This window comes from Oncorhynchus masou, chromosome 10 (genome assembly GCF_036934945.1).
Source record: "Oncorhynchus masou masou isolate Uvic2021 chromosome 10, UVic_Omas_1.1, whole genome shotgun sequence".
Classification (NCBI taxonomy): Eukaryota; Metazoa; Chordata; class Actinopteri; order Salmoniformes; family Salmonidae; genus Oncorhynchus; species Oncorhynchus masou.
In genome coordinates, this window is record NC_088221.1 from 44,283,477 (window position 1) to 44,296,647 (window position 13,171).

A 13,171-nucleotide genomic window follows, 5' to 3' on the forward strand; every position below is an offset into this window, starting at 1 on the left:
AGAGCTTTTTTCTAACTTCAACTATGCACACACCAAGGTTATGCTGTTGGTCAGCGGTGGAAAAAGTAGCCATTGTCATACTTGAGTAAAAGTAAAAATTCCTTAATAGAAAATGGCTCAAGTAAAAGTGAATGTCACCCAGTACAATACTACTTGAGTAAAAGTCTGAAAGTATTTGGTTTTAAATATACTTAAGTCTCAAAAGTAAATGTAATTGTTAGAATATACTTAAGTATCAAAAGTAAAAGTACAAATCATTTAAAATTCTTTATATTATATATTTTTAATTACGGAAAGCCAGGGGCACACCAATGCTCAGGCATAATTTACAAAGGAAGTAATTTGTGTTTTGTTAGTCCGCCAGATCAGAGGCAGTAAGGATGACCAGGGACGTTCGCTTGATAAGTGCATGAATTGGAACATTTTCCTGTCCTGCTAAGCATTACAAATGTATCAAGTAATTCAGTCAGTCAGGGAAAATGCATAGAGTAAAAAAGTACATTATTTTCTTTAGGAATGTAGTGAAGTAAAAGGAAAAGTTGTCCAAAATATAAATAGTGACGTACAGATACCCCCCAAAACTACTTAAACCTCTCTGGGATAGGCGGGACGCAAATGTCCCCCCTTCCATTGAAAATGCAGGGGCGCCAAATTAAAATAAAATACTATAAAATTCAAACAGTCATTAAATCACACATGTAAGATACCAAATTAAAGCTACACTCGTTGTGAATCCAGCCACCATGTCAGATTTCAAAAAGGCTTTTCGGCGAAAGCATAAAATAGCTATTATCTGATGATAGCACAACAGTAAACAAAGAGAGAGTAGCCTTACCTTTGATGAGCTTCTTTTGTTGGCACTCCAATATATCCCATAAATATCACAAATGGTCCTTTTGTTCGATTATTTCCGTCGATATATATCCAAAATGTCTTCCAATTTGTGCAACGTCACTACAAAATGTCTCAAAAGTTACCTGTAAACTTTGCCAAAACAATCTGTGTTCAATACAGGAAGACAACAACCTCACGCTACTTTTCCAATCAGGGGCCTTCTCGAAAAGTACACTTCAACTGACACAAATTCAAGATGGCCGTACTTCTTCATTACACAAAGGAATAACCTCAACCAAGACTGGTGACATCCAGTGGAAGCGAAAAGGAACTGCAAACAAGTGCCTTAGAAATCTAGTTTCCCAATGAAAACTCATTGAATAGACAGTGACATAAAAAATAAGAAAATCTGAATGGTTAGTCCTCTGGGTTTTACCTGCTACATAAGTTCTGTTATACTCACAGACATTATTCAAACAGTTTTAGAAACTTCAGAGTGTTTTCTATCAAAATCTACTAATAATATGCATATATTCTTGGCATGAGTAGCAGGAAGTTGAAATTGGGCACGCTATTTATCCAAAAGTGAAAATGCTGCCCTCTATCCCAAAGAGGTTTTAAGTAGTACTTTAAAATGTTTTTACTTAAGTACTTTACACCACTGCTGTTGGTCTATAAGTACAACAGTACTTCAAACGAACACAATTTACATTTCAGCAGATGTGATCAAGATACACCATCCATAGACGCTAACTACTTTCGCGCCTATCTACGATAGTATTGTAATGACCCTGGGTTTATTATCGCGGATATCGAGTCGGCCGCTTGAGCATGCTTTTGCGGTACAGTTGATAGTGCGCTGGACTTCGGGCTAGAAGGTCGATGGTTCGAGACCTGCTCCCTGCTGTTTAATTACAGTATCTTCTGACCGGAGAAGTTATGTTAAGAGCTTGAGGATTGCTCGAAACAACCCAAGGGTGTAAAACTCATTCCACAGGTGGCGGGGTTTTTTAAAGTGTTTTGACCACAAATACCAGTATAGGATGAGTCAACAACATTATTTTGGTATGAGTTGAAACTGCACTATCCGAAATCGCTCCAAACATTTTCTGGTGGCAAAAATTCGAATAGTTCGCTTTTGTAGAGAATCATTGTACCATCTAAACTGCTGTGAAATATACACTGCTCAAAAAAATAAAGGGAACACTAAAACAACACAATGTAACTCCAAGTCAATCACACTTCTGTGAAATCAAACTGTCCATTTAGGAAGCAACACTGATTGACAATAAATTTCACATGCTGTTGTGCAAATGGAATAGACAACAGGTGGAAATTATAGGCAATTAGCAAGACACCCCCAATAAAGGAGTGGTTCTGCAGGTGATAACCACAGACCACTTCTCAGTTCCTATGCTTCCTGGCTGATGTTTTGGTCACTTTTGAATGCTGGCGGTGTTTTCACTCTAGTGGTAGCATGAGACGGAGTCTACAACCCACACAAGTGGCTCAGGTAGTGCAGATCATCCAGGATGGCACATCAATACGAGCTGTGGCAAGAAGGTGTCCAGAGCTTGGAGGCGCTACCAGGAGACAGGCCAGTACATTAGGAGACATGGAGGAGGCTGTAGGAGGGCAACAACCCAGCAGCAGGACCGCTACCTCCGCCTTTGTGCAAGGAGGAGCACTGTGGCCACAAATGTGCATGTGTCTGCTCAAACGGTCAGAAACAGACTCCATGAGGGTGGTATGAGGGCCCGAAGTCCACAGGTGGGGGTTGTGCTTATAGCCCAACACCGTGCAGGACGTTTGGCATTTTCCAGAGAACACCAAGATTGGCAAATTCGCCACTGGCGCCCTGTGCTCTTCACAGATGAAAGCAGGTTCACACTGAGCACATGTGACAGACGTGACAGTCTGGAGACGCCGTGGAGAACGTTCTGCTGCCTGCAACATCCTCCAGCATGACCGGTTTGGTGGTGGGTCAGTCATGGTGTGGGGTGGCATTTCTTTGGGGGGCCGCACAACCCTCCATGTGCTCGCCAGAGGTAGCCTGACTGCCATTAGGTACCGAGATGAGATCCTCAGACCCCTTGTGAGACAATATGCTGGTGCGATTGGCCCTGGGTTCCTCCTAATGCAAGACAATGCTCGACCTCATGTGGCTGGAGTGTGTCAGCAGTTCCTGCAAGAGGAAGGCATTGATGCTATGGACTGGCCCGCCCGTTCCCCAGACCTGAATCCAATTGAGCACATCTGGGACATCATGTCTCGCTCCATCCACCAACGCCACGTTGCACTACAGACTGTCCAGGAGTTGGCGGATGCTTTAGTCCAGGTCTGGGAGGAGATCCCTCAGGAGACCATCCGCCATCTCATCAGGAGCATGCCCAGGCGTTGTATGGAGGTCATACAGGCACGTGGAGGCCACACACACACTACTGAGCCTCATTTTGACTTGCTTTAAGGACATTACATCAAAGTTGGATAAGCCTGTAGTGTGGTTTTCCACTTTAATTTAGAGTGTGACTCCAAATCCAGACCTCCATGGGTTGATAAATGTGATTTCCATTGATAATTTTTGTGTAATTTTGTTGTCAGCACATTCAACTATGTAAAGAAAAAAGTATTTAATAAGAATATTTCTTTCATTCAGATCTAGGATGTGTTATTTTAGTGTTCCCTTTATTTATTTGAGCAGTGTATTTTCCATAACCAAAAATATTGTATTTTCAGCTGTTTGGAGCTGGTGTACAAAACTGAAAGTAGAGAAGACGCAAACACTGAAATGAATAACAGGAAGAATAGAAATAGCTCACATAGAACAGGTCAGACACTTCTTAGACTTGATTTCAATGAGACTGACAGATCTGTAACACTAATAATAAATTCTATATGAATTTGGTTGAGTCGCCCAAGAAGTTACATATTGCAGCTTTAACAGAATATTAACTTTAAATAGTCCGATGTTCACAGGACACTGTCATAGACTCTTTTTTTTGTTGTTGCCTGACATACAGACTGCTTTATTGATCTGCTAATACAGGACTGGCAAAGGCTCAATGCTTACTTTTGTGATTACATTTTTTTTTTTTCCAGGGGGGCTACAGCACCCACAGCGCCCCTACTTGCCGCAGCTATGGACACTGTGGACAGTTACTTTAAGTATATCCATCTACATTGTAATACTGTTTGTTCTCCTGCTCCTCGAAGAGTTGATTTCAACACAGGGTCTACTCTTAATCCAGTAGATGGTTCCAACTGACCCTGTAGGCTAATATGCTGCCACGGTAGCTTAAAATACCTACTGTACTGGATACATTAGGCTGCGGTAGGCTATATACAGTGCATTCTGAAAATATTCAACCCCCTTGATTTTTTTCTCAAAATACTGTTACTTTACAGACTTATTATAAAATGGATTAAATTGTGTTTTACCCTCATCAATCTACACAGAATTTCTTTGCAAATGTATAAAAAGAAGGAAATATCACATTTACATAAGTATTCAGACCCTTTACTCATTACTTTGTTGTAGCACCTTTGGCAGCGATTACAGCCACAAGTCTTTTTGGGTATGAGGCTGCAAGCTTGGCACACCTGTATTTGGGGAGTTTCTCCCATTCTTCTCTGCAGATCTTCTCAAGCTACGTCAGATTGGATGGGGAGTGTCGCTGTACAGCTATTTTCAGCTCTCTCCAGAGATGTTCGATTGAGTTAAAGTCCGGGCTCTGGCTGGACCACTCAAGGACATTCAGAGACTTGCCCCGAAGCCACTCCTGCTTGTTTTTTTGTCTTGGCTGTGTGCTTAGGGTCGTTGTCCTGTTGGAAGGTGAACCTTCACCCAAGTCTTAAGTCCTGAGCGCTCTGGAGCAGGTTTTCATCAAGGATCTCTGTACTTTTCTCCGTTTATTTTCCCTCGATCCTGACTAGTCTCCCAGTCCATGCCACTGAAAAACATCCCCACAGCATGATGCTGCCATGCTTCACCTTAGGGATGGTGCCAGGTTTCCTCCAGATGCGATAATTGGCATTCAGGCCAAAGAGTTCAATCTTAGTTTCATCAGACCAGAGAATCTTGTTTCTTTAGGTGCCTTTTGGCAAACTCCAAGCAGGCTGTCATGTGACTTTTACTGAGGAGGGGCTTCAGTCTGGCCACTCTACCATAAAGGCGTGATTGGTAGAGTGCTGCAGAGATGGTTGTCCTTCTGGAAGTTTCTTCCATCTCCACAGAGGAACTCTGGAGCTCTGCCAGAGTGATCATCGGTTCTTGGTCACCTCCCTGACCAAAGCCCTTCTCCCTCGATTGCTCAGTTTTCCCGGGCGGACAGCTCTATAAAGAGTCTTGGTGGTTCAAACTTCTCCCATTTAAGAATGGTGGAGGCCAGTTTGTTCTTGGGGACCTCCAATGCTGCAGAAATGTTTTGGTACTTTTCCCCAGATCTGTGCCTCGACACAATCCTGTCTCGGAGCTCTACAAACAATTCCTTTGACCTCATGGCTTGGTTTTTGCTCTGACATGCACTGTCAACTGTGGGATCTAATATAGGCAGGTGTGTGCTTTTCCATATCATGTCCAATCAATTGAATTTACCACAGGTAGAAACAACTCAAGGATGATCAATGGAAACAGAATGCACCTGAGCTCAATTTTGAGTCTAATAGCAAAGGGTCTGAATACTTATGTAAAAATGTTTAATACATTTGCAAAAATGTCAAAAAAACTGTTTTCTTGTTGTCATTATGGGCTATTGTGTGTTGATTGAAGAGGAAAAACATTGATTTAATCCATTTTAGAATAAGGGTGTAACGTAAATCAAAATGTGGAAAAAGTCAAGGGGTCCAGATTCGTTTCTAATCCATTGTATGTTTACTGTCACCGTACTGTATCCTGGACAGAACATATCTGCCAGGGAGAAGAAAAAAATGTACTTATCTATTTTTAACTTAACTTTTTTTATATATATATATTTTTTTAAATTCTTAAAGCATTGTTGGTTAAGGGCTTGTAAAGTAAGCATTTCACTGTAAGGTCTACTCGACACCTGTTGTATTTGGTGCATGTGACAAATAAACATTTGATATAAGTAATTGTAGCCTTGGATACAAAAGCTCTCTTATTGCTTTGGAGTAACACCTGTAGTTCCCTGGTCCATTACACCTCCTTTCTGTCAGCTCAAGGTCATGACTTGGCGGCTGTTTCCCCTGTTGTCCTGGAGACCACGAATGTTGAACATGGCCTACTGTCAGCCTCAATCTTCTATATTTCATTCCTCCGACTTCAAGCTAATATTTCTCACTTAATTTCTGGAAAAAGAATGCACAAAGAGAAAAAATGTCAACACATGTGACTACTTGCCAAGACTTGGTTGAGAAAAACTAAAGTAAAGGACCCTCCAGTAACCAAGAGACACCTAATCACGTTTACAGAGATTGCTTACCTCATCACATATTACAGAGATTGCAAACCTCATCACGTATTACAGAGATTGCATACCTCATCACGTATTACAGAGATTGCATACCTCATCACGTATTACAGAGATTGCAAACCTCATCACGTATTGCAGAGATTGCAAACCTCATCACGTATTACAGAGATTGCATACCTCATTACGTATTACAGAGATTGCAAACCTCATCACGTATTACAGAGATTACATACCTCATCACGTATTACATAGTAGGCATCTCATAACATCTTACAGAGATTGAAGACTAATATTTGTTTAGGCCTCGCTTTATGAAAGATAGTTCACAGAAAGTTGTGAATGGGCTGAAAGTAAAGTAACATAGATGCTGGCTGACAGTTGCTGAGGCCAATGCAAAAGGGGCGATCTTCTAAACTTCTAGTGTGCAATTTGTGCTTCCGTTTAAAGATAGGCTGCACATGCACATACATGTAAGACACACACAGAGCATAGAAACGCCCATCCACCAAGCTCATCAATACCCACAACCCCACATAGACACATGTAAGTGCACCCAAAGTCACACAACCACACCCCATTCTTCCACACACACATGCATCTTGAGACACACACACACACACACACTTATCTACAGGAACCAGGGTAATTAGTGAATAAAGTACAGCGCAGTAAAACAACAATACGCAATATTCAGGTATCACGGCTCGAACCCTGTGAGGCCAGTTGTGGCATTTGGCAATGCATCTCTGACGAATTTCCTCTAGTTTATGGCAGGTTTTATTTCACTTTTCTGCAGCTCAGTGGATTTTACAGTGCCAATAGGGAGGCAATTTGCCTGCTTTGTTTATCATTAAACAACTGGATATCCATGGCAACAAATGTAGGTTTTAGCGTTCAACCCGGTACTTCACTGAAAATAGATACTTCATGGAAGCCATTTATATTAATTTGCCAAATATTACATAGCTGTTTTTATCTGATCTGTGTAACCAATCTGCATGCTTTCATTTCATACTATTTATATTGCTGACCTATAATAGGTGTAACGACGTTCTTCTGTTGAAGGAGGAGCGGACCAAAATGCAGCGTGGTGGTTACTCATGTTTAATGATGGAAAATGACTTGACATGAAAATACTGAAATGTACAAAAACAACAGACGGAAACATGAAACCACTATACAGCCGATCCAGTGAAACTAAACACAGAGACAGGAACAATCACCCACGAAACACTCAAAGAATATGGCTGCCTAAATATGGTTCCCAATCAGAGACAACGATAATCACCTGACTGATTGAGAACTGCCTCAGGCAGCCACAGACTATGCTATACACCCCACAAAACCCCAAGACGAAACACACCACAATAAACCCATGTCACACCCTGGCCTGACCCAATAAATGAAGATAAACATAATACATTTTGACCAGGGCGTGACAAAAGGAAAGGATACAGTACATTTGCTTCTGTTTAATGAAACAGACATAGTATATTTGATCATTTTTCAGTATAGAACATTTTTTGTTCTAAATCAAAGATGTCATGCAAGAGGAGAAGGTAGAGCTGGTAGTTGACCCCACAATCTGTTTCTTCTCCAGAGAGCAGAGGAAGACATGAACACCGAGGGGCGGGGAAAAGACCACAAAAAATGGGACAACAATTATGGTCCTCTCTTCCCTGCATGACAGACATTGTGGTTTCTCCCCAACTCAGAACACACAGAAGCGATTGCCATATTTAGCTAATAACATCACCATTTACAGCTCGTCCGTTGCAGTCCAAATGGGCAGAAACCATGACACTCCCTGGACACATTATATGACCTGATGGTAATGGAGTAGCAGTTTTACAGTCTATAATGAGACTGAGTCACAAGTTGAGGTGTTATCATAATGCATGTGCAGCCTTCACATGCTACTGTCTTCCCACAGGATGTCACCTTGACCTTAGTTATCTTAGTTTTCTTTTTTATGTTGGTTAGGTCAGGGTGTGACGAGGGTGGTTTGTTTTGTTTTTGTATTGTCTAGGTTTATTTGTATGTCTAGGGGTTTATATGTCTATGTTTGCCTAGATTGGTTCTCAATCAGAGGCAGCTGTTTATCGTTGTCTCTAATTGGGGACCATATTTAGGTAGCCATATTCCTTGGGTATTTTGTGGGTTCTTATTCTATGTTTAGTTGCCTGTCTGCATTAGCCATATTAGTGTCATGGTTTGTTGTTTTGTATAGCTTGTTCAGTGTTATTTATTTAATTAAAGAAGTATGTAGGTTTAGCACGCTGACCCTTGGTCTCCTCCATATGACAACCGTGACACAGGAATAGCTAGCATCATGTTTTCTCTCCTGCTTCCCCCAGTGTGTATAGACTAGGGTTCCATACGAGTCTGCATTGCACAGAGGCTGGAGTAAAGATTTCTCCATCAGCAGCACAGTACTGTACATTTATGCATAATGCAATCTTGTGCATTCCTTCATTTCATTTACTATTCAATTCCAGTTGTAGGCCTTCATGAGACTCAAACCAGTATGCAATTGGAAGAACAAGTTTATCAGCCCTGGATGTGATGCATGTGGTTGAAGCCTGCGCCCCTGTGAAAAAACAACTTCCAAGTCATACTTAAATTAACCTCATAAAGTAGCATCCCATTGTTGACTACAAGATACAGCACTTAACATTGCTGTGCTTAAAATAATATGGATAATATATACAGTGCCTTGCGAAAGTATTCGGCCCCCTTGAACTTTGCAACCTTTTGCCACATTTCAGGCTTCAAACATAAAGATATAAAACTGTATTTTTTTGTGAAGAATCAACAACAAGTGGGACACAATCATGAAGTGGAACGACATTTATTGGATATTTCAAACTTTTTTAACAAATCAAAAACTGAAAAATTGGGCGTGCAAGATTATTCAGCCCCTTTACTTTCAGTGCAGCAAACTCTCTCCAGAAGTTCAGTGAGGATCTCTGAATGATCCAATGTTGACCTAAATGACTAATGATGATAAATCTCTGATCACAATCCACATTAGTCTGTTGACCTAAATGACTAATTGTTGTATACAATCCAGAGTGATCATAGGCCTCTTAGCTGCATCTCTGATCAGTCTTCTCCTTGTATGAGCTGAAAGTTTTAGAGGGGCCAGGTCCACCTGGGATGTTTAAAGCTTGGGAAATCTTTTTGTATCAAATCCGGCTTTAAACTTCTTCACAACAGTATCTCGGACCTGCCTGGTGTATTCTTGTTCTTCATGATGCTCTCTGTGCTTTTAACGGACCTCTGTGTAATCAAGTCTCCGTATAAATGCACCTGCACTGTGATAGTCTCAGAGGTCCGTTAAAAGCGCAGAGAGCATCATGAAGAACAAGGAATACACCAGGCAGGTCCGAGATACTGTTGTGAAGAAGTTTAAAGCCGGATTTGGATACAAAAAGATTTCCCAAGCTTTAAACATCCCAAGGAGCACTGTGCAAGCGATAATATTGAAATGGAAGGAGTATCAGACCACTGCAAATCTACCAAGACCTGGCCGTCCCTCTAAACTTTCAGCTCATACAAGGAGAAGACTGGCCACAGTGCAGAGCCGAGAGAGAGAGAGATGCTTGGCCTGGAGTTTGACAAAAGATTAAATGTTGGAAAAATACAATTTGACAAAAACACTCAGTCGTCTACAACTCTCACGGTTGTGTTTAATACAGTCGTTTGAATCCAGGTAACAGGTAATGGGCTTGCACTGGTAAAGGAGAAGCCAGTCCTGAAAAGCAGGTGACTGTAGGAACATCGTGACGTTTGGCACAACCACAGATTCTCGCCCTATTTTTTTCCTCTCCCATCACCATTGGTTTAGTTGTTAGGGAAACAATTTACATGTCCCTAGGGCAGATTGTATCCTCTCCTATTGACAGACATGGAAGATACTCTATACAGGCAGGTAGAGCCCCACTCAATTACCTCTCAATCATGACCCTGTGTGGTAGATCACGAGTGTATCTATGAGATCGTGAGCAATGTCTGTTGGTCTTTTGTTTGTGCAAGGCAATAGTAGCCTAATTTTACTGATAGAGCAGGAGGTGAATGGCGTTCACTGTCCGAATTACGGGCACACTATGAGGAAGTGTAACAGGGTCTTCTAGTCAACATATAGACATCCATTAGGATTTTGAATGGGCTAAGTTGAACTTTTTATCAATCTTTCTCACTCTCCAGCCTGTACGTCAGGCTTGCACCAACCTGAAGCTGATCCTGTTGCATTCCTCAGCCCACCATCAATACCCCACTAGTCAGAAATGAATGTATCGTGATTCAGTAGGTATATTATTACTGTTATTGCTATTATTATGTTATTAATGTTTATACTATACTATTAAACTATTAATAGTTGTATTTCACAAATACAGGCACAGATCCACCAAAAACATCTGCACGAACTCTACTAGCTAAGCTGTGGTTCCCCCTAGCCAGACATGTCACCCATGATTATGCTGCTGGAGCACCTTGATACACCAACTCCTGGATACACTAACTATTATCACTTCCTGGATACAGTAACTCCTACTGAAATGGCTTAGAAGACAAGCATTGGAGGACAGGCATATTAAACATTGTGTGGTTGAGCTACAGACTTCTGGGTTTCTTTTGCATCTGTTGGTACTGACCATTAGTCTGTGTGGTTAACAGGGGCTGAGCTAGAGCAGCAGCGTTTTTGAAATAAGGGCAGACCCAAAGGGGCCCGGGCCAGGTCTTAAACCAAAATTGTCTAGTGTCAGAATGCTTTGAGCTACAAATTACTAAAAGCTATCATGTTTTGCTCTATGATGCTCACACGCTACAAAAGAGTTGTTAGGAAAAACATTTACCAACCAAAACCAACTTACCTGGTAAAATAAAAATGTTTTTAAACATTTACATAGTGTCTATAATACTGTAATAAACTCACATACTGTTGTTGTCACAAACCCCAAACTCCACAAGGTTGTCACTGACTAGTTTTGTTCCCCACAAGCAAACACGAGCAAACAATTTCTGTACAATTTCTGTACTTGCATTCATATAATTTGTTTGTTGTTTATTTTCTGGACTTTTTTTAAATTGACATTTGAATGCAAATGTTTATGACAAATAGTTTGGTGTTCTACTTGTAGCTCTGGTTGTCCTGAAAATAAAATTGTAAAACACTTAATTGTGATGCTAATTACAAAGGCTGCTGGAGATGCAGACAAATGAAAATCAGATGTATGAAACGCTGGGACTCGGGTCTGATAGGGTTAAAAAAACAGCTCATAGGTTATCGGATTTCCTGAAAACGCCCCATGCCAGGAACGATAGGCACATTTTACCTGCTGCAAGACAGCAGTTCAGAAACTGTTCTGAGCGTTGGGTTGTATACAGTAAAATCTACCCCTTTAGAATAACAATTTTGTTGTTTGTTTGAGGGTCTCTAGAGAGACTTCTCATGAACAAAAAGATCAGGAAGGGAAATTTGCTGTGAACACGCACATATTATTTACTCTGTTGATCGGGGGAACTTTCCGAAACTTGCTTCATCATCCCCCAAGCATTTCTGGATTTACGCCGCACGTCTATTACGGTCGACTTTGCCAGTGACTTTGACCGCTTGGGTCTGTCAAGTTAACGTCGCGGGGGATCTGCGTTAAGGAGAGACCGCTCTATTTGAAGGGATTCACGCATGTCTGGATATTAACTTCCCTTGTTAATTTGAGAACGGTCTCTGAGGAAGACAGTGGATGTTATTGTGTTCGTGTTTTTGAACATTTTGTACCAACTAATACAGCAGAAGCGTCAACATGTTGAGTAACACTGGAGTCTATGCTGTCAAGAAGCGGAAGAAGCCCGTTCAAAAAACGTAAGAATGTAATTTAAACCTGTTTGACCTGACAATAAATGTTTTGGAAAGTTCGATTTAAGTCTAGCATGAGCTGGATACAGAATGGCGCTTGATTTGATAATGTGCTGCATATCGAGTTCCATCGCGTATCATGGAGTTGAGCGTTCTTGGCTATACGTAAGCCTAGCCTATACATAAGCCTAGCCTTTTTGATCCTTTACGTAAGGCATCTAAAACCAATCATTCACTTCGTGTTGTTTGATTATTTTCTTCATAAATTGTTATTGGTTTTGATTTATTGCTAGTTTACTTTTCCTGCTTTCTTCTGGGGTAACTGGGTTTCTTTCTGCAGAGGACAAAGTCTCATTGTACGCATGCACCGCTCGTAAGAGCATGTGTGCAGTATTGATGTGTTGTGTAGCTGTACATTTGTGCCTGACCAGAAGTTCTCGTGTCTCCCGTTTGTCTTTGTCCCGGTCACCTTAAGAATCTCTCTTCGTGCATAGTTTATGTCTGGCATGGAATAGTAAGTACTCTTGTATTAATCACAATCAAGTTTGAGAGTCTGCTGCACTCTCACGCGATGCTTACAGGAGGGCGGGGCGCGCGGGGGATTGCTGGCATGAGGTATGTTATTGTAATCTGATACGGTTCTCATTATGAAAACACACTTCTGCATCTTTTCCTACTTTTTTTCACTTTATTGCACAACCTAGTTACAAAAGAAACTGCATTACAAAATATGTTTTTCACGACTAAGTAAGAATTACTAATAGCATGGCTGATGAAAACGTTTTCCTTCATAGGAAATTCAAGTTGTGCAAAGGTTTTGGGTTTGTTGTAATCTATGCTATTACTTTTACGTTTTTTTTCCACAAACATTTTAAGGATTCCAACAACGTATTGAATGTGTCACATGCATTTATAATTAATAAGACCATAATAAGTATTTGCTTACTATAATATATACTTTTCTAAATAAAAAAACCCTGATATTACCAGGTTCACGTCGGTTTATAACAATATTAATGTAGTTATTTTTATGCATTCTAATTCT

The 13,171-nt window shown here is 40.8% G+C and overlaps 1 protein-coding gene across 1 annotated transcript in view; it reads left to right on the forward strand.

Annotated features, from left to right (window-relative positions):
• The first annotated feature begins 11,604 nt into the window (after window positions 1–11,604).
• LOC135547664 (aryl hydrocarbon receptor-like) overlaps window positions 11,605–13,171 on the forward strand; it is an 86,152-nt gene continuing 84,585 nt past the window's right edge. Inside the window, exon 1 of the mRNA XM_064976854.1 lies at window positions 11,605–12,132. Within this exon, the coding sequence (XP_064832926.1) occupies window positions 12,074–12,132 (59 nt within the window). The 5' untranslated portion in view covers window positions 11,605–12,073. The remainder of the gene's footprint in view (window positions 12,133–13,171) is intronic.